Source organism: Tiliqua scincoides, chromosome 1, assembly GCF_035046505.1.
Source record: "Tiliqua scincoides isolate rTilSci1 chromosome 1, rTilSci1.hap2, whole genome shotgun sequence".
Taxonomy (NCBI): domain Eukaryota; kingdom Metazoa; phylum Chordata; class Lepidosauria; order Squamata; family Scincidae; genus Tiliqua; species Tiliqua scincoides.
The window spans coordinates 127,351,303-127,378,786 of NC_089821.1; the positions used below are offsets into that span (position 1 = coordinate 127,351,303).

At 43.6% G+C, this 27,484-nt stretch overlaps 1 protein-coding gene across 1 annotated transcript in view; it reads left to right on the top strand.

The window, feature by feature from the left end:
• CPS1 (carbamoyl-phosphate synthase 1) overlaps nt 1–27,484 on the top strand; it is a 169,712-nt gene that overhangs the window by 73,799 nt on the left and 68,429 nt on the right. The window contains exons 20-21 of the mRNA XM_066622052.1: nt 4,290–4,466; nt 7,496–7,614. Coding sequence (XP_066478149.1) covers nt 4,290–4,466; nt 7,496–7,614 — 296 coding nt within the window. The remainder of the gene's footprint in view (nt 1–4,289; nt 4,467–7,495; nt 7,615–27,484) is intronic.

Below are 27,484 nucleotides of genomic sequence, written 5' to 3' on the forward strand. Positions count from 1 at the left end.
GGCATCACTGCTCAAAATAGTTCTATTAATAGCCAGTTTTCTCCTCAGAATCAATAGGTTCATTTTAGGTGGATCTTTCTAGTATGAAGGTGGTGCTGGATAAGAGTCTGACATTTTAAAAACTTCATTTAAGACTGAAAAAAAATTTGATATCTTCATCTCTAAGTTTCCTGTAGAATAAAGAGGGCAAAATGGAAAAATGATGAAGCTGATTAGTTAATTACCCATCAGCTGCCCAAACAACAAACATTAATTGTATATTTGCTGGTTGTGTTGCTTCTTCATTGAATGTTTTTGAAGTATCACTTAAATTGAATTATGTTGACAAGGAGTCCTAGTTTAGAGCATCAATTGTCATTTTGTGGCTTTTCTCTCTTCTCCCATGGCTTAAGGAAATATAATTTGCACCATTCCCTTATGGATGAGGTGGAACTTGAGAAGAATTGTTTATCATCATAGTCACAGTTTTTAATATGAATGGTTTTAAGTAGTGCTCATCTAACCTCTGGAGCACTGGGGCATGTCTCTGACTGAGTTCAACAAACTTCAGGCAGTTAAAGAGTTAAAACAAAAGCGAATTTAGTATTTTAATGGGGGGAGAGGGATAAGAATAAAACAATCAGGCTCAGGAAAGGGCTTAGGCATTGGTGGTGTCCAGGTGCAGATTGTAGCAAAAATACAAAAAAAATCAATTACAGGTAAACTTAAAAGTGAAATAATTCCCTAATGCATCGAAGGGTACAATCCTAACCCACTTTCCAGCACCAACATAAGGGCAATGCAACTCCAAGGGAACAAACATTGCCTAATCTTGAGAAGGCCTCCGTGACTGCCCCCCAACTGCAGGATGCAGCACATGCCCCACTGCCACAGCTATGCCAGTCAGTGGCATCACTAGGGTTCGCGTCACCCAGTGCGGGATGCCAGCATGTCACCCCCCCATGCAGTGGGCAGGACAACACCCCAGGTGGTGGGTGTGGTGATGTACCATCACTCCGCCCCCACTGGTTTTTTGGCTGTACCTTTTGATAGAACAAAGATAGAACACATTGTGCATGAAATTACGCATTGATTGATATATAACATGATGGTATTATTCCTCCAAACTGTGATTTTAGTGATTTTGGTCACTAGTGGTGTCACAAACACACACACACACACACACACACACACACACACACACACACACACACACACACACACCCAGGGTGTCAACTTACTCACACCTTATTGCAGCAGTTCTCAAACTTTTAGCACTGGGACCCACTTTTTAGAATGATAATCTGTCCAAGACCCACCAGAAGTGATGTCATGGTGGAAATGGGCAAATTAAAATAATTCAGTATAAATAATTAAAGTAAAACAAATAATTAAATAAGCAGAAGCCAGCCCTGGACCACCAAGTGAATTTCCTCTGTAGGCTGCCTGCAATAACACCCTCTTTTCCAAAATCATTAAGGTTTTCAGCCCTAGCCAGTGCCCAGTTCAATTTCAGAACTTCTGTTTAACCAGATCACTGTCAGGATCCACCTGGCTTTGTAAGTCTCAAAAAGTTCACCTTATTGGCTGAAACCTCTGTTTTGATCCTTTTTAGTGGGGGGGGGCTGCCTTCTGGAGCACTTGTTTAGGTGCAGGTGCATAGGATCAGGACCATTCTGGTAGCCTTGCACTCTCCTTCACCTGATCTTTCACACCAGCCAAGGCACGTTTGCTTACTTGCAAGTAAATGCAACCGTGAGGCTTAGTTTTGCTTTCCATAGGGCTCAATACATTCATCTGCTTGGAGGGAGGGACTTCCTTCTCAGGTGTTATTGGGGGCTGCATTCATTGGATCAGGACCATTCTGGTGTCATTGGATTCCTCTCAGCCTGCCCTTTCCAATGGACTAAGGCACGTTTGCCTACTCAAGAGTAAACACGCGATACGGCTCACTTTCACTTTCCATAGAGATCCATGCATTTTTTGTTCTCCAGTTTTTTGGCCATAACGTTTGATAGAAAGGAGATATTTCACTCCGGTTTTTTGCATTGCATTCTGCTCAAAATTCTGCATCCAACGGTATATAATATGATGGGGTTACTCCTAACCACCGCGATTTTAGCGCGTCACCCCCAGTGCGCATCATCCCCCTGTGCATGTCACTCGGTGTGGCCCACACCCCCCGCACCCCTCTTAGCGATGCCACTGATGCCAACGCTGGAAAGTTGGTTAGGATTGTGCTCTAAATTTCACTGTTCTGTAATTTTACTTCCCCCAAGGTCATCCATGACAATTCTCTGATCCCCAAAAAGCAAGTGAGAGCTTGGCTCAATGCAGAATGATCTCTGAGGGATCCAAGCTGGAACCCACCTAAGCATCTGTGGGCTTAAGAAACTTGAGAATGATGTTGTCATTCTCTTCAGCCTAGAAAAGAGGCGCCTGAGGGGGGACATGATTGAGACATACAAAATTATGCAGGGGATGGACAGAGTGGATAGGGAGCTGCTCTTTACACTCTCACATAACACCAGAACCAGGGGACATCCACTAAAATTGAGTGTTGGGAGAGTTAGAACAGAAAAAAGAAAATATTTCTTTACTCAGTGTGTGGTTGGTCTGTGGAACTCCTTGCCACAGGATGTGGTGATGGCATCTGGCCTGGACGCCTTTAAAAGGGGATTGGACAAGTTTCTGGAGGAAAAATCCATTACGGGTTACAAGCCATGATGTGCATGTGCAACCTCCTGATTTTAGAAATGGGCTATGTCAGAATGCCAGATGCAAGGGAGGGCGCCAGGATGAGGTCTCCTGTTATCTGGTGTGCTCCCTGGGGCATTTGGTGGGCCGCTGTGAGATATAGGAAGCTGGACCAGATGGGCCTATGGCCTGATCCAGTGGGGCTGTTCTTATGTTCTTATGTTGTCACTGGCTCATCTAGTTGGTTAGCTTACAAGCACTGGGGCATCCCTGCCTGTCCTCTGAGCTGGTCAGGTGGACATGGATGCACAGTCTGCTGGTGCATGCCAATTTCAACAGGTGGACTGGCTAGGGCATAATTATTCTTGAGGAAACCAGATGAAGAAAATCTGCCTGCCTGCCTGCCGTGGTCTTTTTGCAGTGGTGCTGATTTTGCAAAAGCATCTTTCTGTTTGAACCTTACGTTGAGACTTTTCCCCATGTGTTACCTTTAAGGAGTGGCAACGGAAGCTAAACTATCACTGGGTCCTAGTCCAAGTCAAGAATGTGGTTCAGAGGAAAGCATTAACCTTCCACATTACAATCCCCATCTAGATTGCCTTTCTGGTTGCTTCTTCTAAATGTAAAGGCAGCACATTTAATGTCATATCTTGCTTGACCCACACACTAAAGAGGTGTGATGGTCTCTCCAAGCTGCTCTTGGATTAAGTGAGGGAACAGTGAGATTCAGACATGTTTGCTTTTACATTTACCTGTAGTCGCCTGCTTGTATTTTTGCAAAGATCCATATCTGGGCACCACCCACTTAATCCATCAGTTAATCCAATGTACAGAATTCAAACAGAGCTTCTGAAAAAGTAGTGCATCAAGTCCATAATTGTTCTCAAGCTCTGTACCTGTTGAGATAAGCCAGGAGACCACAACTTTGTCAGTCAGTGGCAAACCAGTCTGCATGTCCCATTCCCTTGTCCTGAGCATGTCCCAACAGCATCACCTCCAAATCTTCTGGATTCAGCTTAAAGCTGTTTGTCCTAATCCATCTGTCACCTCCAAGCACTGGTTTGGGTTCAGCATCCTGATGGCTCCTCTCTCTGAAGAGATGACCTTTTCTATGACAAATAGGGTATGCACAAGTACAGTCATGTACAGCCATTCTTCCACTTTCTGTCTCATGTTGTTGTGTCTACACCCCATTTTTCCATGGGAGAAATATGTGAGTTCCCTTTTGAGATGTGACATATCCTATGGAAAGCAGAAGCAGAATCTCCAATGCCCTTGGACACCTTCACGGCTGTTTTTTGTTGTTGTTGCACTTGCCCTCTCAGATTTGAGACCCCTGGCTACTGATAGCATTTTTTTTTAAATGCAACATTCTTCCATCTTTTGTCAGCTCTATGTAGTTGAAAGTGTGATGCACTAGAGCTGAAACAAATTTGTTCACAAAAATACTTCTCAATATCATCCCCAAAATTCTAGCCCAGTGCAATCGGTGTCTCTTCTTTAATGGAAGGAGCACCATCTTCTTGTCTTGATGGAGACTGAGAAACCTTGAAACAGAGCATTAGAAGTGTGTCTCCTATGCATGCTAATAAAAGGGCTTTGTCATCTTGCAGGTCATGGCTATTGGGCGCACCTTTGAAGAAAGCTTTCAGAAGGCCTTAAGAATGTGTCATCCCTCTGTGGACGGCTTCACATCGTGTCTGCCAATGAACAAAGACTGGCCTACTGATGTGGATCTCAGGAAAGAGCTAGCTGAACCCTCCAGTACCCGTGTGTATGCAATGGCCAAGGTACTGAGATGAGAACAAGTTCTGATTTTATCCACACTACATACATTATTATAACCATTCTCTGCAAAGCTTATCTGATAGTCACCAGCCACTCAGAGCAGTTCTTTTAATCTGTCTGGGGACCAGTGTAAATAGGGGTGTTGACACCTTTTTGGATTCTTCTGTACCCACAGGGTCCTTGCTTTTGGGAGTAATAACCTGAATGTGGTAGAACTGTTATAAAACTAGAAGTGTCAAGGGAGACCTTAGAGAGTACTCTCTCCAAATGCACGGTAGTGACCTCATGGTCTCCTGCATTCTGAACTAATTTTCTGTAGAAGAATGGGGTCAAGGTAATAGGTAGATATGGTGGTAGCCTTACATGAAATCTCCCTTAATTAAGCGGTAGGAACAAGAAGACCTGCTAATTTTCCTTCACAGAAATTCATGTTGGCATTTTTTTCTCTCTGATTCTCTACCCCATTATATAAGGTCTTTTTGTCATCTCACTCCTGATATTCTTCAGTCGAAGAAGGATAGAGGGTGATTCTTCTAGAATATGAAATTATTCAAATCAGCATGTTAGATTTTTTTATTTTTTATTTCCACTTTCTTTACTCATTAAACTATAGCTCAGACAGCTGGAACAGCTCTGGACAAAAATCTCCAAACATTGTTCTGACATTGGTAGAATGAACAATTTATTCCCATTAATGCAAACCCTTGTTAAGTCATGTTGCAAGTCTTGTCAAAAGTCCTTCTTTAACCCTCATTCCCCTCACGATGTCCTTTCTTATTGGATTGATGACAGTTATGACTGTTTGCATTTGAGAGACATTCAGAGTTGCAACCTTGATAATACTGTTCTTTCGCTGCATGATAAAGGCAAGAGAAAAAAGGCGGAGGATGATGGAGTATTTGCATTGCAGACCCAAGCTTGGTTGGCTGATGTTTCACTTCTTTTCATATACTGCGTGAAGGAGGAGACTGCCACATAAAGCCTAGTAATGTTTGCCTTGAAAACAGAGCCAAGTTAAAATTTACATGTTTAATTATAAGGAACCACTTTGTCAAACTGCTGAGCAAATTGGTTGAAAATTGAAAGTGTTTCTACTTTTCATTGAAGTACTGGATACTAATCACAACTCAGGTAGAGCTGTGCAAAAGCATCCCAAGGGAACTGTGCAGTCCTTGGTCTGTTGGTTGGCAACCTTCAGTCTCGAAAGACTATGGTATAAGCCTACAACACCCAGTATTCCCAGGTGGTCTCCCATCCAAATACTAACCAGGCCTGACCCTGTTTAGCTTCCAAGATCAGACAAGATTAGGCATTTGCAGAGTAACACTGTGCTGTTCTAGCTGAGTGATTTCCAAACTCTTTAGCATTTGGATCCAAGTGAAAAAAGTTTCACTTTTCCAGCGGCTCCAGCCTCTGTGGCAGTGCTGCTCCCAAGTAGCAGGTTGTTTAACCCTTGATGTACATAGCCCAATCTACTCTGTCGGTTTTGCTAACCACCAAAAATTGGGGCACACCCATGGACCCACAGTTTGGGAACCACTGATCTAGCCCATGGAAATAAGCTTTAAAACCCTGGGAACAAGCGAATTATGTAATCTTAGAGTTTGTCTCACTGAGCCTGGAGAATCTCAACTAATTCTCAATTAATTTGTTCGACTCAATGAAAGGTTGTTGCTGCTGGTTGTGAATCTAACCCTTCGTCCAAGGGTCTCAAGGTGGCACACAAGGCCCATTCTCTCCCCCCCCCCCACACACACATTTTATCTTCATAAAGATTTTGTGAAGTTAGGCTGAAGAAAAAGCAAGTGGATTAAGGTTACCCAGTGAGCTTCATGACTGAGTGAGGAATTGAACCTGGGTCACAGTGCCTTTACGTAATCTCTGTAAATCTTTCATCAGTAGGTGTGATTAGTTATAACCATCCCTATGCTAATTACAGCTCTGTCTGTAGTCTTGTGGGTTGGGGGAGGAACTTATAGCTTAGGAATTGGCTTTTGGGAATTTTTTGAACAATTCTTTCTTGTTTCCAGACCTTGGACAAAAATAGACAGATGTTTGAGGTGGCACTCAAGAAGGCAGGAAAAACTGTAGGTGCTTTTTGATCACAGTGAAAGCAAAATAAATATTATATCAGTATATTTGGCTGAGCAATAACTAAATAACAGCCTATCCAATCTGCACTTGGAAGCATGTTTGAGAAGGGGCTGAAGGAGTGGAGCCCATGATTGCGCATATCTACCACTTGGGTCCAAACTACACATTATATGCAGCTTCTGTTTTGGCCTCTTGATTCTCCCCCTTATGTGGGATGTAGCAAAACCATGGTGGAGATGGTAGGGTTTATTTTTTTCTTTTCAAAGTTTTCCTCCAATATGGATCCAATCAGGATCATGCCCCACTGCACACTGTTTAAGGAAAAAAAGCATTCATTAATTTTCATAGAAGCTTTTCTCCTTTCCCTAAATAGCACATGGGATGGCTCAATCCCAGTTGAAACTGCACTGGTGGCAAAGTACAATCAAAGTCTGAATCATGGTTTTGCTGCATTCCACACACTATCTTGGGAAAGGAAAAATGGAAATCAAGAGGCCAAATCTCATATATAACATATAGTTTGGCCTTTGTTGTCAAATAATTAAGAACAGACGGGTTTATGCAGTGCAGTTCTGTGAATGTTTTCTCAGAAGAAGTAAGTGTGTTCAGTAGGGGCTTAGGGCCCAATCCTATCCAACTTTCCAGCACCGGTGCAACCTCAATGCAGCCCCAAGGTAAGAGAACAAATGTTCCCATACCTTGAGGAGGCCTCTGTGACTGCCTTCCCACCACAAGATGCAGTGCATGCCTCATTGGCACCAGTACTGGAAAATTGGATAGAATTTGGCCCTTACTCCCTACAGAGGCTGCAATCCTACACATACTTTCATGGGAATAGGATGCATTCAAGACAATGGGACTTTCTTCTGAGTAGACATGTAAAGGATTGCAGTATAAATCAGTGGTACCATAACTAATCAACTCTTCTTTCTGGCAGGCTTTGTGTGACAACATCGCTGTAGACAATATTCATAAACTTACAGACATTGACAAGTGGTTCATCTATAAAATGCATGATATTGTGAAGATGGAGAAGAGCTTGCAAAGGCTTAGTAGGTAAGACTAAAACTCCCTTGTTTTATGGACAGTTAAGTACATTGCACTCTTACACAGAGATCCCAAATGTCAGGTGATTTGCATCATCCTATGCAAGTGGTTTCATTCGTTCTTTTACTATGTGGTGTAACAAACATTGCAGTCTCTTCCAGATGTTCATTCTTTATGTTTGAATGAATGAGATGTCCAACAATGTTAAGAATAGGTGTCAAAATATGGCCCTATAGATCTGAAGCTGAATTGGCTGGTTAGTACCAGTCTTGATGTCTCTTCTCATCTATCTGTACCTAACCTTTCTTTCTCTTGTCTTCTGCTGCTTTTCTCTCTGGGTCCTTGGTGACTCCTTCATCTGCAATCCTATCTGGTGTTTCTTCCCTTTAGCTATGGTTTATTCCTGTGATTGTGTTAGATGTCCAACAAACTTTCCAAATCCTGGAGAAAGTGTACCACCGCCTTCAAATTTTTGTACTGGTGGTTATTGACTTATTGTTTCTGGACCTGTCAAACATGTCAGTCTTTGCCCTTTTCTTTGGTGTGTACTGATTGCAAGCAGGCAAACAAATCTGAAATGAGGGAGAAGATTGGTGTTGTGATTGTTTTTGTGAGAATGGCAGGGGAAAGCAGTTCAATAGCTGAGAAGGGACATTTGGAGGATCTCTTTCAGTGACAGGCTGCATGTTCCCCAAACTGAACCCTATTCATTACACAGGTCTACAAACTTGAGGGTCAGAAAAGTTTTCCCCAAACTTTATGGTGGTTTGATATGAATTTGGGGTGCCGATTCCAAAAATGGCATCCGTTTTGCCCTATCATGTCTAGTTTTGGAGATATAGTATAGCCTCATTAGTGAATGGTCCAAGCAGCTTCCTCATGAGGAAGCTGCTTGAACCATTCACTAATGAGGCTATACTATATCTCCAAAACTAGATGTGATAGGGCAAAACGGATGCCATTTTTGGAATCGGCACCCCAAATATACCCAGGAATTGGTGTAACGTTTAAGGAAGCAAAATGTGTGTTGGCCAGTGTTACCTTCTCCTACCTCTCAGATTTCAGACAGCATCTTTTGTCAGGCACTCAAACCCAAGGGCAAGTGAATACCCTGGGAATAAACAGGCAGGTGGTCAAAGTCGGCCGATCATGCTGATGACTGGTTGCACAGAACGCTACTAATGGACTCTTCAGTTGTCCAGACTAAGAGAATAACCATTTCCACAATTTATAAAGGAGGTGGGTTTGGAGTCTGACAAATCCCTGTTTCCCTGGAGGAAGTCCCTTGAGGAAGAGTAAGTGAGTCTCAGGTAAGTATGCAGATTAATATTTATTTAGAACACAAAGACTCCACCTTTTTGTTCTCACAGTAGCTTGCATGGAGAGGGGTTTCCTATCTTTCAGAAGTACTTGTCTTGTTTCCCACCTTACTGTTCAGGCACAATCAGCCTCAAAACCTTTTTGGAGATTCGAGATGGTTGAAGTGAAAGGCAGGATTGAATCACTCTTTCCAGCCAAAGGCAGTCAAGCTCTTGAGAGAGAGGCAAAGTCCAAATTCTAAGGAAGGCAGTGCAGCGTGCACTGGGATGTCAAGGCTGTGTGCTAGTTAGGGGAACAGCAGCAGCTGCAGTGTGGATGCTTCTTCTCGAGCAGCCCCCCATCACTAGTTTTCCCCATTCCTTTCTCTTCTTCCCATGCCATCAGCTATTTGAAGTTTAGATTCTGAGTAGCCAGTTAGGGCAGAGGGATCTCCTGTAGTTTGCCTAGGTTTTTGCCTGCATCCATCACTTGGAGTGTCATCACATCCATCACTTGGAGTGTCTTCAGAAGTAGGGGCTCTTAAGCTGTAGTAGGCCTGGGTTCCTCTCTCTAAAGCCAAGATCTGCAAAGGTGAGTTGGGCATCTTGGAAGCTCATGGGAAATGATACAATTTTGAGCATTGTGCATTAACTTTGAAAAGGTGGAATTGAATTTTTATAATAAAAATCCAGAACTTCAGGGTGCAAATAGTTCTATGTTTATTTTTCTATCTACCTTTTGGCTCATGATCTGAAGATGTGAATGGAACATTCTGAACCTTGAGGAAAGGTCTCTGAATGTGTGTACATGTGTTAAATGTATGTACAAGTGTGGTGGAATGGGGAAAGTGAAAAATAATTGGGGAAAGGATGGAAAATAAGCTGCGCTTCTGGTTTGCTCTTATTTAAAACGTTTGCATCCCACCTTTTGTACTATAGCAACTCAAGGTGACTTACAGTTCATTAAAGACATTACAAAAAGCAAACTGTAAAAAACATAAAAGTGAAGCTGAACAGCCCCAGGCCCTAGCAAGACCAAAGAAATACCCCTGACCGCCTTCTCCCCACAACTAGCACCACCAGAATGCTCTTGTAATGCCATTTTGAGACATTTAAAAGTAATGATGAAACCACAGTCTTTTTGTTGAAACTGACTTCCAGGATAGCATAGGTTAGAAATAGTAGTCTTTCACGTGATTGCAAATGATCTTGAGTGAGGCTTTAAAGCAGCTGTCTTCAAACATTTTTGCTGCATGCTGCCCTTACTGCTGCTAACGTGAAGCTCTGGACCCAGAAGTGATGGTGATAACATGATGATGTCATCACGCACTGCCATTACGTCTGGGTTTGAGACTGCAGAGTGACCAACAAAACATAGGCAAGCAGCTTGGGGCAAGCAGGTGAACCTTTTGAATGCCAAAAATGATGCTCAGGCAGTTCTGCCTGCCGATCCAAGCCTGTTCCACAAGTTTTTTTGGTCGCTCCACAGTCTTCCTCTTCCCACTATCGAGTGGTTCCAAGGAGCTGCAAGCATCCAGTGACATATCTGGGGAGCTTGCCACGCCACCCCTCCGCCCCGGAGCTGTGCCTCACAGTTTGGGAACCATTGCTTTAAAGGATTAGGGTTTTCTCAAAATACAGGTATTTCTAACATGGAAATATATAGTCAGCTTCCTGACTTTCAACACTATAAAATGTTCATATATTACAATGTGACAGGCTTCACCCTCCTCTCTTTAGAAAGCTATGATTTTAGAGGTATTTAGATATAAATCGGCTTTTCTTTTCCCTAATGTGACCATATAAAATAAAGCACAATGGATAGCAGCAAATTGTAGATTGAGGCTGTTTATCCATCTCCATGCTTTGCTGATGTGGCCATTCTCTTTGTAGTTTATGAGGCCAGCAGAGCTTTCCCCCAGCAGAGTTATTGTCTGCACTGTTACCTTGGGTGTGTTTTCGTTTTGTTGTAGAGAGGCTTGTGGTGCACTTGTGCCACATGAGGGCGCCAGAAACTCATGAGATACAAAAATGCCATGCCAGGAAGGCACTTGACAGAAAGGTTCTGATTATTGTTATGAAACAGGCTTTCATCTAATCTTTGTTCTGCTCCTTTGACAATCTGTAAATTTTTAATTGAGTAGTTTTCATTTCATCCGGAACGTCAGCTGGAGTTTTTAGCTAAGCAGAAGCATAAGTAACGATAGAAAGAGAGAAGAAAGGTTGCTGTGTGGATTATTTACAGTTTCATAAACTCTCTGTAATTTTCCCTCTAACTTCCATGTCATGTCTTATTGTCTTGCTGATTTCACTCAAAAGCAAACAATTACATACATTCATAGCAACTGTTGTGGAAATGAGTCTGCCTTCCCCACTCTTTTCATTGAATGCAATCAAGAATCAACTAGGTTTGTGCTAAGGGTGGATTTACACAGTAGCTTTTTTCATGGAACACCATGCTTTGTACTGTTCACCTGTTATCCTCTCTCGTGAGATCTGTGCAGGTTGGGCTTGAAAAAAAAATTCAACACATTTTGGAGTCTGAGCTGTCTTGAATCTGTAGTTTGGATTTATTCTAGCTGTCTAACTTGCTGTTAAAAATAATAATGAAGTGCATGGAAAATGTAGTCAAATTCTTTGTGTGTCTATGCATTGGTGTGTGAGTAGAGCAGTCTTTCCGTCCCAGCCATCTGCCATGGGCACATGGTGGGGGAGAGGGGAAGGTGCACCAGAAGCACTGAGATCTGTCGTTATTAGGACATTCCCACTAGGAAGATGCCAGATTAGATGGAGAAACAAGTGGAGGAGTAGCGAAGGGGGGAGAGGCAGTGGGCTCAATTGTAAGGGATGTGTTTTTCCACTTTTAGAAGTGGATTGAATACCACAGTGTACTCCCCTCTTCTCCAAGTGATGAGTTCCAGAAGTAGTGTGATTCAGCTTTTGATTTCCTGCAGACGAGGGACCACTGGGGGCTTGAAGCATTTTGAAATACTTGCTGTATGTACAAATGTGACAGTGGAACATAGAGACAAGCAGCATATGCAGTTCTATCAGGCAACAGATCTGCTGTCTCCCACCAGAGCCCTAGAGAGAAACCCTGCACCTCACAAAGCTCTTCCAGCTCATTGGAAGCTCCAGTGATGTGCAGTAAATCCAGGCCTGGGAAGGCAATACACACTCACTCTCCCCCTCTTCCTCCCCCCTTGAGCTCAGTCTCTAAAACACACACACACACACACACACACACACACACACACACACACACACACACACACACACGTGCATGCGCACAATAAATTAAAAGCAGTCTGCAACATACTGTCTCTCTTCCCCGCCCTTTTGGAAATAATAATAAAAAAAAAAAAGCTCACCTCTTCTTCCCCCTTGAAGCTAGGGAAAGCTCAGCTCAGGCCCCCTGAAAACACAGAAAGCTCCCTGCTTTTTTTCATGACTTTTTTTTTTAAACAGAAGAGAAGCAACTCTTCCCACTGCCTGCCCAGAGCTTGCTGATTCAGTCATCCTGCTATTTTTTTTTTAATTGGAAACCAGCTGCCCTGCTTTTTTTTAGTTGGAAGACACCCATGATTACAGTCTAACCTGCTGGAGGCAACTTTTCCTGTTGCCTCCCCAGTGATTGATGACACAAGTGCAGTCTTTATTATTGTGCAAATGGAGATAGCTCTCTCTGGTGGTTTTAATTGCATAGGCATCCCCGTCTATTTTGTCCCTTGCAAGCCACCGAAGTGACTGAGCTTATTGGCAGCTCTCCTTGTTCCCTCCATGTTTTTGCGTGTGTGTTGCTTTGAACAAATGGAGCAGAAAGGAGTAGTTCAGAAAGGCACAAATTCCTTTTTTTCCTGCTACTTTTTGAGTCCTTTATGGCTTTTCTTTTATTTGTTGGGTTAGGTGAGGTGCACACACACATGCAACTTCCTGCTTGGAATGGCAGTGGTTAATCAAAGTTGTGGCTTTACACTTCTGGGAGCAGGGTTGTGAGCCAATTGGTTCCTCTCTCTTGTCAGATCTGTTGTGCCATTGCGCAGCCCTTGCTTATTATCTTGATTCTAAATATTGGAGGACATGACGGGGGAGGCGAGGGAATGAAAGTCCCGACGGAGCAAACAGGGTCCATCTTGGCTCATAACTTGAGTCCGTGTTTTGAGAGTAAAAGAAAATGAATCGTGACTTTAACTAAGGGGTTAGTCTTGCATGCCACATCAGGCCCCACTTCTACAGAATGGCCGAAGGAAAGATAGCTGACTGATGGAAATGGGACTTGGCACCTTTTATGCAACACCTGCAGCCAGCTATTTCCAGTCCCCACTTGACCCACACGGACTGTGTGGATTTTGTTCTGCCTCTGCCGCAGGACTCTTTCCAGCTTGGAAAATAACGCCCTGTGACACAAACGTCACTTTGGATCTCTCGTTGCTGCTTCAATGTGAGGTGCACACTGGTAACTTCGCAGCTGCTTGCCATGTATCCCTACAAGCGGCGGTGTGGCTCTTCTGTTACAATTGTTATGAAGTGCTTGCATTATAGAAGTGCCTAGAGGCCCAACCGTGAATTGTTCCACTGGAACATATAAGCCCTTTAAAAACCAGATGCTTTATTTGGCTTGCTCTCTTAGGCAGATAAAGAGACCATGCAGTGATTATGAAATGAATTACAGTTGGGGGGGGGGGAATTCTGTCAATCCTTGGTCCATGCTGTATATGCTTCTTCAGTTAATCATCTCTAGCTCACTCAAAATCAGCTCGCTCAGGGATGGCCAACTGACATCTCAGGGGGCAGATCTAACCCCCAAGGCAGTTTCTTTTTTTCACCTCAAGGCAATTTTATCTGACCCTGGAGTCCCTACCAATTTTTAATGAAGGTATGGGCAGAGTGTCACTCAAAAAGATAACAAATGCATCCAAGTTTTAAGAAGGAAAGGCATTTCACATTTTCATTTTAGCGTGAGCTGTTTGGTTTTGTTATTGTGAAGCTTGCATGTCGTATATAAATGTATGTGAAATGCTGTGCCCAAGTGTACATTCATCATAAGAGGTAGTGCCAACTTTACTACACAAACTGTCTGCTCCAGTGAAGTGCAGGTTATGGGGCAAAATTATAGTTTCAGGTCCTACTGCCTGGATTGTGTGTTCATAAAGTGGTGCACAGTGTTCATCCTGTTTCATCTTGAGACTAAGGGCACAATCCTATACATGTCTTCTCAGAAGTAAGTCCCATTGTGTTTAATAGGTCTTACTCCCAGGAAAGTGTGCACAGGATTGCAACCTAAATTGTACAAAACAGATGTGATGAACATTTAATTGGAATCATGCCGGGGGAAGAAAAGTAGTAGTAGTGAGATTTGGAGTAGAGAAGCTGTGGGTAGGAGCAGGTTGTCCTCTGTGGTTCCAGGGGAAGTGACGACTGTTCGCTGGGGTCAGTTAGACCTATATGTATGCATGCAGTCATAACTAGGCAGCTAAAGTGCTGTGTATGTTACTCAGAAGTAAACCCCCACTAGTCTCAGTGGGGGAATACATCCACGTAAGAGTGCATAGGTTTGTTGCTTTAACTATATACAACTGCAAACCATTTTAATCCATTCTTGTAGACACTGTAATATTTGACAAGCTTTGTTCTGCAAGTATCCCTTGCCACAGATCTTTGCCATGTAGAACAAGTATAAAATCTTCTTCCCCAAACTACTGACAGTTGTGTCCTCTCTGCAGCTGTAGCTGTCTTGTTGGCAGTTGTGCATGGAACAGGTTATATTTTTGATAGCATTACTTTGGAGGATGTTCTGAACCTGATCTTCCTACCTCTTGTTTTCCTTCAGGGACACTCAGGGCCCAGTTCTACACAACTTTCCAGCACCAACGCAGCTGTGCCAACAGTGCATGCACTGCAGGCCTCTGCAAGGAATTTTATTGGGGGTACAAAGTTTCTTTTGTGTCCTTTCCCAAAGCTGGAGGGAGTGAAAGAGCGGGACAGAGTGGTGATGGGGGTGGGCAGAAAGGGGGTGAGGAGGGGCAAAACAGGTTAGGGGAGGGTGGTGACAACTAGAATAGTCTTTGGAGTCCGTGCACCATTCTTCCTTATGCGGAGCCTAGGTCTACCGGCCCACATGGCATTGGCAGCTATATACAGTGATATGGAAAACCAAACACACTCCTAAAATGTTTTAAATGTAGAAAAGCATTGCATAAAATTAGCAACATCATATTTAGGTTCACATAGAATGGAAAGTGTCATGTGCATACCAGAACATTTTTCTGCAGCAGCTATAGTCCCATAGCGCCACTGAGCTCCTGTACAGTCCTTCATGGTAGGCGAGTCCTGATGAGATGGGAAAATGAAAGATCCCAGGAAATTTCTGGGCCTCCTCATTTGGCTCTGGGGCCTCCTTTCTGATCCTGGGCCCAGGCACAAATTGCCCCCTTTATCCCCCTCTCATGGGCCTTGGTGTGCTGCATCCTGTGGTGGTGGTGGGCATTAACAGAAGCCTCCTCAGGGTAAGGGATTGTTTATTTCCTTATCTTGGAGCTGCATTGCAGCTGCTTTGATGGTGGAACGTTGGATAGGATTGAGCCCTCAATTACATTTTCCAATGGGCCTAAGGCCAATTGAGGCTGTTGCCTCAAGCAGTAGATTGGTAAGAGACACCTGGATCCACTGGACCATTTGTTTCTACTGCTTCTCTTCTTCCCAGTCCCTGGATTGGTAAAGGAAGAGGGGGTGGAGTAGAAGAACACATACATAGGAGACAAGATACTGGGCTGGTGTATTGCTCTCTGTTGGCACTCTCCTGTCCTACATGCTTCCTGTTTCATTCAGTTCCTCTTTTCCTTTTCCAATTCAGGGAGCAGGAGGAGCTGAGATGGGTACATCACCAGGTATGGAGGGGGTCGCATTTGGCTTGTTGCCTTAAGTGCCAGGTGATCTTGGGCTAGCCCTACACAGGCACCATGATAAATGACTTCCACCCAGCAGCTGCATTAGACACCTTGTGATGTAGTGCCATTGGCCTGTGTCCAGTGATGATGACAGAAAACGTGATACTGTTAAAGTGAAAGGACTGAATTTGTGGGCACCTTCAGTCACTCAGAGACCAAGGCAATTTGCTAGCTATAGGACAGAGAACTAGATTGTTGTGGATGAAATGTCCCAAGGAGAATAAATAAGTGGGAGGAGAATGGCCATTTTAACTGTTGTGGAATGCTAATAACAACAACACAATATGTCCTTTTAACTTCCATGCTTCCCTTGAGATCTCTTCATTTGCAAATTAAGATTTAACTAAACCACTTAAACCTCACAGCAGGCTCAGACAGAGATTAGGGCAGCATTCATAATGGTAGAAAAGCATTGTGGGAGACTCTGGCAATAAGAACCTGAAGGTCTACATATATCTATTATATCTTTCCATCTTTCAGAAGCTCCCAAACTTATTTATAGTTATGCCTCTTATGAGTAACAAGCTTTTCTGGTGGGCCAAGGCCCCAGGATCCTTCCACCCCAGTGTGACCTGGATAGTCTCATTCTCACAATCATCATTCCCTCCCTCTACTATTTCACCTGGAATGACAGCCTGAGGGCTAGAGAGTTGGTCAGATTTCACAACTGCTGAACCCAAATTTAAACAGTAGAAAGGGGACAGGGAAGAGGGGAAATGAATTTTTTTCTCCACGGATTCCAGTGGCCTTTTAATTTTGGACTACTCTTCTCTGCTTTCTCTATTTCTCTTTGACCGTCCTGCAGATCATATTGATTGTTAGATGGCAGGGAATTCAGTTGCTATCATTGGTTTATGATGACATGACTTCACATTCTTGTAATTCTTCTTATAATGCTTTGAGCTACTTCTCTACAATCTCCTTCAAGTTAACGTCTCCATAGGCCTTTACAAACCTGCACTCTCTGACCCTTGCAATAATTCACTTCATCAGAAAGGAAATTGTCCTATTCAGAAAGACATGTCAAGAATGCCCCTTGTGTTTTTTATTTTTGCATTAGCAATGGAATCCTCTGCTGGAAGATTAGAGGTAATGAAAGACTAAAAGGTATACCTTCAGGAGATTCAAAAGAGATCGTTGCCATTTTTTGTTCATTCTGAAAATAATTAAACTCTACATAGTTATCATGGAAACGATAGAAATGTTTACCTATGTCCCAGGATATAAAATAAATTATAATGAACTCAGTATTTACTATTATGATGACAGCAAAAGAGGAAGGTTTTATGAAGAATTTGGTGGATTTTACATGGTATATACTAAAATATAACAAATTGTGGTGAAATAGGAATGGAAAGCAGGAAGCAAAAATATCCTCTCTCTCTCTCTTTCAAACTCATCCACCCAAATTATTAAGATTGGGAAGAATGGGTATGTTTTGTATCTTTGAAAACCAAGTAGTTTCTCTCACAAGAAAGGAAACTGAACTGCAAAACATTTCCTTTACAAGGTTGTTTGAAGCAGCTGAATGGGGGAGTGAAGAATGGGGGGAGGGAAGAGCAGGTTGGCTATGGATAGGAACTCATCGGTGGGGATAGGAATGCAATCCAGAAGCTTTTAGAACACCACTAATGTTAATATCCTTTTAATATCTCCATCAGACCACTGCTCCAGTGACTACAGTAGCTGAAGGTTTCATTCTGGGCCTAGTTCAAAGAGTTGGTTAGGACCTTACAAATCCCTGTAAGACTCAGGAGCAAGGTACTTAAGGGACTACCTCCTTCCATACATTTTGGCTCGCTCTCTCAGATAGTCAAGGGAGATCTTCTTCCCTGCTCAGAAGTTGGGGATGGTGACAAGAGGTAGAGCCTCCTTGGCTGTGGCACCTATATATTATATATTATATATTATATATCGGCAACCTTCAGTCTCGAAAGACTATGGTATCGCGCTCTGAAAGGTGGTTCTGGCACAGCGTCTAGTGTGGCTGAAAAGGCCAATCCGGGAGTGACAATCCCTTCCACACCAGGAGCAAGTGCAGTCTGTCCCTGGTCTGTCTCCCTGGCTATGGGCCTTCCTTCTTTGCCTCTTTGCCTCAGACTGTTGGCCAAGTGTCTCTTCAAACTGGGAAAGGCCATGCTGCACAGCCTGCCTCCAAGCAGGCCGCTCAGAGGCCAGGGTTTCCCACTTGTTGAGGTCCATTCCTAAGGCCTTCAGATCCCTCTTGCAGATGTCCTTGTATTGCAGCTGTGGTCTACGTGTAGGGCGCTTTCCTTCCACTGTAGGGCTGTGGCACCACAGCTGTGGAATACCCTCACAACAGGTTTGAGAAACTGATATGCTCCGATGAGGACTGAAAATGTTTTTGTTTTGGGTGGCTTTTGGGTAGTTAAGGTGGGTGGGTGGGAAAATTTTGTTTGTATCGGAATTATTTTATTCCCCTGGCTTTTATGTCATACCCACTGTTGTGTTATTTTATTCTGCACATTATCACACCTTTTAATTTACATTATTCTATTTTATGGTTGCTGCTTACATTTTTTATTTCATGATTTTATAGTACTTTATGTTGCTAACGTCTCTATTTTTTCTTCTTTTCCTGTACTGTTTTATTACTGATGTGTGTGGGGTTTTTATGCTATGGGTTTTATTATATAATATTTGTTCTATATGATTATGTGCATTTTATTGTTTTATCATTAGCTGTCTTGGGCATTTACTTGTTGAAGAAAAGGTGAGATAAAAATTCATTCATTAGTAAACAGTAAATACCGGGCTCTGCAGTCACAGGACTAAGCATTAGCTTTGTAGCCCCTTGGACTCTCCACTCCTCCACTCTCCCCCTCCTGCCTACTTCAAACAAATTTGTCAGAGAAATAATTTGTACTGGGCTTTCCTTCTTGTGAGAGAAGCTCCCTGACTTCAAAGGTACAAAGCAGCTGATGCTGCAAATGTATTTCAGACATATATTTGCTCTGCATTCAGGGACATGAGCTGGAGGTGACGGGCATGGCACAAAATCCATCTCCAGGTAAACAACAGAGAGCAGCCTTTTAAAACAGCCACTTTCCCCAGAGATTCTGTACAGACATTGCTATGCCCAGGTGAGGGGTATGGAATTGAAATGGCAGCCTATTCCTTTCTTCTCAAACTTTACCTTTCCGACTTGACTGAAGTGTGTTCAACAACTTATTTGCACTTATTTGCTTCCAGATTAATTTTTATAGATAATTTTTGTTGTTTAGGTCCAGAGCTATGAAAGATGCAAAAACAGAGAGGCTCCTGGCTTGTGCTTTGTAATTTATCTGTGCACATTGTGGTCTTTTATTAGACAAGCACCTGTTCCTGAAGACTTATGAGAACATGCAGGACTCAGCATTATATAGAAGTCTTCCCTGTCTTAAGGGAAAGAAGACTAATTCCTTGCCACCAAAAATGCAAGTTTATAGAGACTTGGTTACAAACTATTTGCCTCTTCTTGCCCTTTTCAATATCTTTATTACTATTAAGAATATTGGAATATTTATATTCTGCTTTTTAACAAAAAAGTGTACAGAGTGGTTCCTTTAGGAGAGGTACCTGGTTAATGCAATTTAAAACATTGGTGAACCCCATAAGTAGATGGATTGAATAGGGTTCTTTGCTTCTCATCTGCTAGATACTTCATGACAGAATTTCATATTACCACTCCACCGGTTTCTTGGAAATTCAACCACTGCTTCTCCAGCAGAGAAATGCTTAACCCTTCCCTCACCCACTGTTTTTGCTATACAACTTCTCCCATACACATGACCAGCTGCTTTTCGCACAAGCATGTTTTGTCACAAAAAAAAAAAGTATCAGGAATATCAGCTCATAAAGAGGTGGGCAGGAGGTCTGGTCTAGGGGCAGGAGGTCTGGTCTAGAGGGTAGAGCCTTCGTCTGCCTGAAGATAACATCCACAAGGTCGCCAGTTCGAGGCCACCGGCACCGTGCGACCTTGGAGCAGCTGACAAGCTGAAGCCGAGCAATTCCATCTGCTCTGAGCGTAGGAGGATGGAGGCCAGAATGTGAAGCCAGATCGGAATGAAACACCTTGAATGTAGTCGTTCTTGAAAGAAAGAACCTTCTCTGAAATTGTAAAAATCCCTATTTAATAAGGGATTTAATAAAGCCTGCCTAAGTAAACCGCCTTGAATAAAGTCTTGAATAAAGACCAAGAAAGGCGGTATATAAATACCTGTTATTATTATTATTATTATTATTATTATTATTATTATTATTATTATTATTATTATTACCCAGTCAGCCCTGCTTGGAAAAAGGAGAAGTGGTAGCTGGACTTTGAAGATATGCAGACAAGTGAATTCTGCTCTTAGAAATTTTGCAAGCAGAGTTTGGAAGACATTAGATTTGAACCACCTGCTCAATGTTAGCAAACATTCTTAAGTAGCTCCTAATTACCCATGCCACCCTCCCCCCCGAATCACATGAGACAGAGGCTTGGGTAGATAGGGCCACTTTATTAAACTGTATAAAAATGCCTGCAACAAGGAGAACACCTAAGCTGAGGGGATCATAATAACTGTATACCTCTCCCAGGTCATCAGTGGGCATAACCACATGACTCAAAGCTTTGCTTGGTTGTAGATCATGTGAGCTAATCACTGCAACCCCGAAGGGTCCAGATAGTTGGGCAACATGGATACCCAAAAGACAAGCCATTTGGGCATTGTTGTATATTCTGATAGCCAACCTCAGCGAACTAGGCAAGCAACATCTGAGTGGTCCTGGCTCACCTCTGATGTTGCTTGCCTCACTGTGAATTCAAAACAGTTAACATCTGCCTAACCGGCCCACACACCACTTGCCTACTGTGACCTGAAGTAAGGAAACCACTAAACCCACCCTAACCAGGGACAGGGAAGAATTGCACCAACTTGGTTAGGTGAAAAATCTGCCAGCACCAAACCCAATCAGGCTGGCAGCAAAAAATGCTTACACAACTCCTGTAAAGGACACCCAGCTAATCTCAAGCTATGCAGTGGGCAGGTGGGTGGGGTCAATTGACGCCACACAACTGTGAGGTAGCAGTATGCACCTTGCTAGTGTTATGGCTCCCACCCTTTTGCAACCTTCCAGCCAATCAGTGGGGCACAATATTTCACCTTTGCCTGACGTTGGGTCGGGCAGAATAACTGCAGTGTTACGCAAACCACACCACCATTACTTCCTTAATGCTGAGGTTCTCAAACGGGTATCGTGAGGCCCCAGTCTGAGGACCTCAGCCTCTGGCCCCTTAAGGCAGTGATTTTCACCCTTTTTCATCTTGCGGCACACTGGCAAGGCCCTAAAATGGTCAAGGCACACCATCAGCTTTTTGACAATTGACAAGGCGCACTGTGCTGTCAGTGGGGGCTCACATCCCCTAATGGTCCTATTGATAAATGTCCCTCTCCCAAATTCCCGCGGCACACCTGGGGACCATTCGCGGCACACCAGTGTGCCACGGCACAGTGGTTGAAAATGGCTGCCTTAAGGGGTAGAAAAGGAGGAAGCCAGCGACGTGATCCCCAGGTTCGACCTGCTATGGGAGCAGAGGGGACTCTTTTCTAACATTCCCTACCTGCTGACGGGTTGTGGGAAGCCCCGTGGAGGCCTGTGCAGGGCACCTTGCAACTTGTAAACAGAAACAAATATCGATCCTGATCCACTTCTGGTTTCATGATGGCAACCCAAAAGTGGATAGCAATAAATTTTATTTCCCACTGTTTACTAGCTGCAAGGAGCCCTGTAGAAGGCTCTGCAAGGCTCCCTGCACCCTCCCATACCCTGATCAAGAATCAGTATTGTTTTATAGTACTAAATCCTTAAACTGTTGCTTGTATTTGTTTAGTTAGCAATGACTAAGAGCCCAATCCTATGCCGGGGTAGCACCGGTGGCTGGTGATTGCACTGCCCTGGCAACTACTGTTGTGTGGGTGCTATAGGGCGGTAAGCCAGCAGTAAGCCTGTTGCACCAGCAGAGATGCCAGCGCTAGTCGGTGCTAAGCCTCAGTGCCAGGAAGATGCCAGACTGGGGCGGCCAGCATTAAGTGCTCCTGCTGAGTGGTGGTAAGGCTTTTCAGGGTTAGCGGAAGGGCGGAGGGAGTGTGGATCAAGGGGATGATCAGGTCTAGGAAGGGGGCAGGCATGATGGCAGAGTCTGTTGTTGACTCCTATGTCCCCTTATTCAAGCTGCCTGACACCAGCCTCCTTGGTTCTGTGCTCGCTAAATAGCAAGTGCAGCGCTGAGGACCTGTTGGCGGCTGTGCAGTTTAACCCAAGGTAAGGGAACAAATGCTCCCTTTTCCCAAGGAGACTCCAGAAACTGCTCTGGCCTCTTGCGGTTCCAGAGCACCATATGATTGGGCTATAAGGGTTGGGATCATTAGAAAAGGTATTGAGAACAAAATGGCTAATATTATAATGCCGTTGTACAAATTGATAATAAGGCCACACCTGGAGTATTGTGTCCAGTTCTGGTCGCCACATCTCAAAAAGGACATAGTGGAAATGGAAAAGGTGCAAAAGAGAGCGACTAAGATGATTACGGGGCTGGGGCACCTTCCTTATGAGGAAAGGCTACGGCATTTGGGCCTCTTCAGCCTAGAAAAGAGACGCCTGAGGGGGGACATGATTGAGACATACTAAATTATGTGCAGGAAGGATAAAGTTGATAGAGAGATGCTCTTTACACTCTCACGTAACACCAGAACCAGGGGACAGCCACTAAAATTGAGTGTTGGGAGAGTTAGGACAGACAAAAGAAAATATTTCTTTACTCAGCGTGTGGTCGGTCTATGGAACTCCTTGCTGCAGGATGTGGTGATGTGGTGATGGCATCTGGCCTGGATGCCTTTTAAAGGGGATTAGACAAGTTTCTGGAGGAAAAATCCATTATGGGTTACAAGCCATAATGCAACCTCCTGATTTTAGAAATGTCAGAATGTCAGATGCAAGCAGGGCACCAGGTGGGCTGCTGTGAGATACAGGAAGCTGGACTAGATGGGCCTATGGCCTGATCCAGTGGGGCTGTTCTTATGTCTCTTATGGCTGCCGTCCTATACAAACATTCCTGGGAATATGTCCTGTTGAACTTAGTGTGGCTTACTTCTGAGTATACATGCATAGGATTGCACTGTAAATCATGTCTAACTAACTGTGGAATGTAACACATATATGTGACTGACCTGGCATGCTGCAGCTTTCAAAGGAGGGCACTGGTACATCAGAGTGAGGTGGGGAAGCGGTAATGTGTGCTATGCACCCCCTCCCTAAGCATCTCCAAGTGGACACCTAGTCCTCCAGCCTCTATGACTGATGTGTGATTACACCTGCAGAGATCCAATATCCCACTCCATCTACTAAAGACAAAATTCTGATTGGTTGAAGGGGGAGTAAACAAAGAGGAGTGTGTATTAGCACCAGGGCTTTTTTTCTAATGGAACGTGGGGGGACGGAGTTCTGGCACCTTTTTGCAGGGGCCCTTCCCCTTTGGAGGTGTTCTGGGGGGGGAGCAAAACAGAGGCATTCGCTAGGTGGGTGCTGCGGGGTGCAGGTTGGGTGGGTGCTGCGGGGTGCAGGGTGGGTGGGTGCTGCAGGGTGCAGGGTGGGCGGGTGCCTGGCCCCCACCTGACCGCACAATGACCCCCTCCTGCCCCCATCCCCAAGTTCTCGCCTGAGCCCAGCCCGCCTCCCCTCCCCCCCACTCTGCTTCCCCGTGCAGCTTCCAAGCCGGTGGAGGGTGTGGGGGACACACGCTGACTCCGGGGAGGAGATCGGACAGCCAGCCAGCCAGGGAAACGGGCTGCGGCACCCACGGAACGCCCAGGTACTGGCTTGGCAGAGGAGGAGGGGAAGGAAGCTGGCTGGTGCAGCCCCCGTGCCAGTCTGCAGCACGAGCCTAGGCGTGTCTACTCAGAAGTAAGTCTCATTGTGCTCAATGGGGGTTGCTCCTGGGAAAGTGTGCATAGCCTTGCAGCCTGAGAGCCCAATCCTATGCATGTCTATTCAGAAGTAAGTTCATCTTTAGGGGGGAAGCACATAAAAAATATTTTATTTCTCCAATAAATAAATAAATAAATAAATAAATAAATAAAAGATTAACAAGTTGTGAGTTCCTGCACCTTTTTTTGTACAAAAAAAGCACTGATTAGCACACATCTGTTGATAAATGTATTTTCCAAAAGCTGTGTAGAAGGCTTTGGTGGAAGCTTTCTGCAATTCTCTTATACAGATGTTTTAAAAGAAAAAAAAACAAACAAAAATCCAGGTTGAACCTTTGGTGTATTTCTGTCTTATCTTCTGTCAATTGTAGTGCAAGTAAACCTTCATTTTTAATTCTTCATCCCTATCATTCCTGTGCCTTTGACTTTGTTATGGTACTGGAGAAGATTTGGGTGAAATCTAGCATATTAAGAGAAGGTTAGAATTTGTCTTCTTGGTGTGCTAGGTTTCTATAAGCAGGGTGTCTTTGCAATGGAAAGGGCATTCATTTATTAGATTCCTAAGCTGCAGTACAAGCTAGTACAGCCCAGGAAGTTTGCTAATTCATTTCCTGCAATAGCTTACAAGGGGTGGCTGAAATATGCTGGAATCTGTGGTTCATTTATTGTTCAACTCTGAAATAACAAGCTCTGAATTCTTTCTGATTGTATAAAGACCTGTCAAGATTAATGACCAGGCTCACTTCTTGACGTTTTCATGGTATTTATCATGACCCCTATCAAGTCCCACTGATAGAACCAATTCAAATCTTCTATTCTGAGTCCTCTCAGACATTAATATCTTCAACTGTCAGGGCCAGGTGGGTCCTAGCAAACCTATGTGTAACAGAAATGTTGTTGAACAGCTTCTGGAAACAGAGGGAAAGTTTTTTTTCTTCTTCTTCAAAATTCTTTGTTCCTGTACACTTTGAGAAGAGTACAAAGGTGTATTTTGAAAATAGTTTTTTTTTTCCTTTTTCTGGAAATAGGACTTGGTTTTTGAAAGGCACTTTAGTGCAAAGTCTGCAAAGATACAAGGACTGGAATAAAAACCTTAGATCCAGACTTTGCAAGTTGAAAACAGTGGAATGAAAGAAAGATCAAAGGGTCATCAATAAACCATTGCCTTTCCAGCTGGGTGTCACGCATATACATCACATTGCAAAAAAAAAAAAAGTTTCAACTCTAAATCTCCAAATGCGGGACGAATGAGTGTGTTTCACCAGAGGAACCAAAGTTCTTGCATCTGCATAAATAAGATCTTTATCTGAAGCAAATAATGTCAGACTAGACATTACTTTAAGCATATTCATGACTGTTATTGTGACTTCCATTTTTGAAAAGGTGTGTAATTATCTTAGCAGAATGCAGATAAATCCAGCATATGTGAAGTCACAGACAATTTCAGAATTGCCATAAGAAAGACAGCTGAGAACATACACATGCAACTAATACACTTCTGCAGAAACAGGAGTGAGTTGATGGACTCTGACAGTTCTGTAACTGGAAGCAGCTAGAGAAGTGTGAGATATGCTTACTTTTCCGGGGGGGGGGGCATTTCTGGAGCATGCATCTCACCCAGGGTGAGATACCAAACTCTAATTTTAGGATCCAGTGTTGTATGTCACTGTGGAGGGATATGCTTGGGTTGTCCCTGTTGGAAAGTAGATGCAAAGCTGCCTGCAGGACACTAGGGGGCAATGTACTCTCCAGGAGGCAGAAGACTCAGAGGTTACCTGTTTTGATCCTTTAGCTTGCTTTGACCTGTGGAGGTGTGCCTCTACGTGACTCCCCCTCCTTCCTCTTGATCCTCCAAACATGCAGACCTCTCTCCATGAGCTCAGACCAGCTGTATGGAGTCCACCATGCCATGAGGTATTACATACCTTTGCAAAAGGAATAGCTCTAGGATTCCCTGTTCCAAACTCTAGGACCTGTACGGCCAACAGAGATGTACATGCTCATGAACTACGAGCAAAGAATTTTTCCTTTGCAATCTTTTATTGCCTGTGCTCCTATCTTACACTTGGCAGCAATCTAGCAGGGGTTGGTGGGCTATCTGAGGGACTGCCTTCTCCCATATATTCCGACCCGCCCTCTTAGATAATTTGAGGGGGCTTTCCTGCAAGTGCCACCTCTCTCTCAAGTTAGGGGGATGGCGGCCCTGGGGCAAGTCTTCTCAGTAGTAACGCCACAGTTATGGAACTCCCTACTGGATGACTTAAGATCTACCCCCTCCCACATGACATTTCAGTGAGAGCTTAAAACATTTTTGTTTCATTTTGCTTTTGAGATGTCTACCTCCTGGGACATGTGCCTCCTGTGCCTCTATAGCAGTTCCTTGAGTATTTTTGTCCTCCTCCAATTGAGATTCTCCCCCCCCATTGTATTTCCTTTTTCTTCGTTATATTGCATTTTCTATTTTTTTTACTCTCTTATATTTTTATTTATTTATTTATTTATTAATCTGTATATTGTAAACCGCCTTGGGCATCTGCTTTCAGCAGGGGAAAGATGGGGTAGAAATCTTTTAAATAAATAAGTAAGTAAGTAAAAGGGTCTTCCATTGTATAACTCTGCTTAGGCCCCACTTCTTCCATTACTCCCTTCATATGGGAAATGAGTGGCTCTTTCCATTCCTCTTTGTCATTGCCTCTCTGGCTGGTTCTGCCCCATATTGCACTTAACCTGCCTTCCAGTTTAGCTTGAGCAAGTCACCCTCAGAAGGCACCTTCACTCTAAGTAAAATATGCGGTAAAAATCTGGAAAGCATGTCTTTGCTTCCCTCTGTGTTGCTCCCACAGCTCAGCAGTCCCATCTTATTTATGTACCACTTGGTTCTGAGGTGCGTTTGTTATATTTTTAACTTCTTTAACTGAATATTTGTGTGACCTGTGCCTAAAAAAATTGGTAATGATGCCTGCTGAAGGAAAAGAGAGAGTTAGGAGAGAGTGTTGTTGGTTTATATCTCCTACCCCTTTAATGGATCCTGACATACCCTGACAAGTCATCTTTTGAATAACGTTCCTCTTGAGGGGAGTAGTTATAACCTGTCTCCTTGAGGCAAGGAGACAAACAATATTTGCCCCGATCTCATTATTGTAATTGCGGCTTATTCTAGATCTTGTGAAACGTCAGAACCAATTGAGTCAACCAGGCGGAACCTCTAAGGGAACACGCTTGGAAGGGGAAGAAAGGAGAGAGAGTGCATTTTTTGTCAATCGTCCTCTTTCAAAAATCAAACTGAACTGATAAGCATTAAGCAACCCCAGTTCAGCTGTCATTTTTTCTGAGATTTGTTTGTATTCACAACTCTGTTGTAATGCTGGCCCCCATGTTGCTAGTAGTCCAGCTTCTGCTCCTAATAAATGCTCTGAAGTTACATCATTGTGAAAATATTACCGTGATAGATATTTCCATCATAGATATCTTTTTTCTGCCATCCCAGAAGATAAGGTTTTATAAGTCAAGAAAGAAAGGAAGCTCTATATCTGAGCTGTGTGTAGGAAGGAGATGGCCTGTTCCACCCAATGCATGGACGATGCTGAACAATTACTATCAGTCCACCGAGAGAAATGCTGAACTCAAGGAAAGTTACATATGAAGGGCTCCATCCCTCCAATTCAAT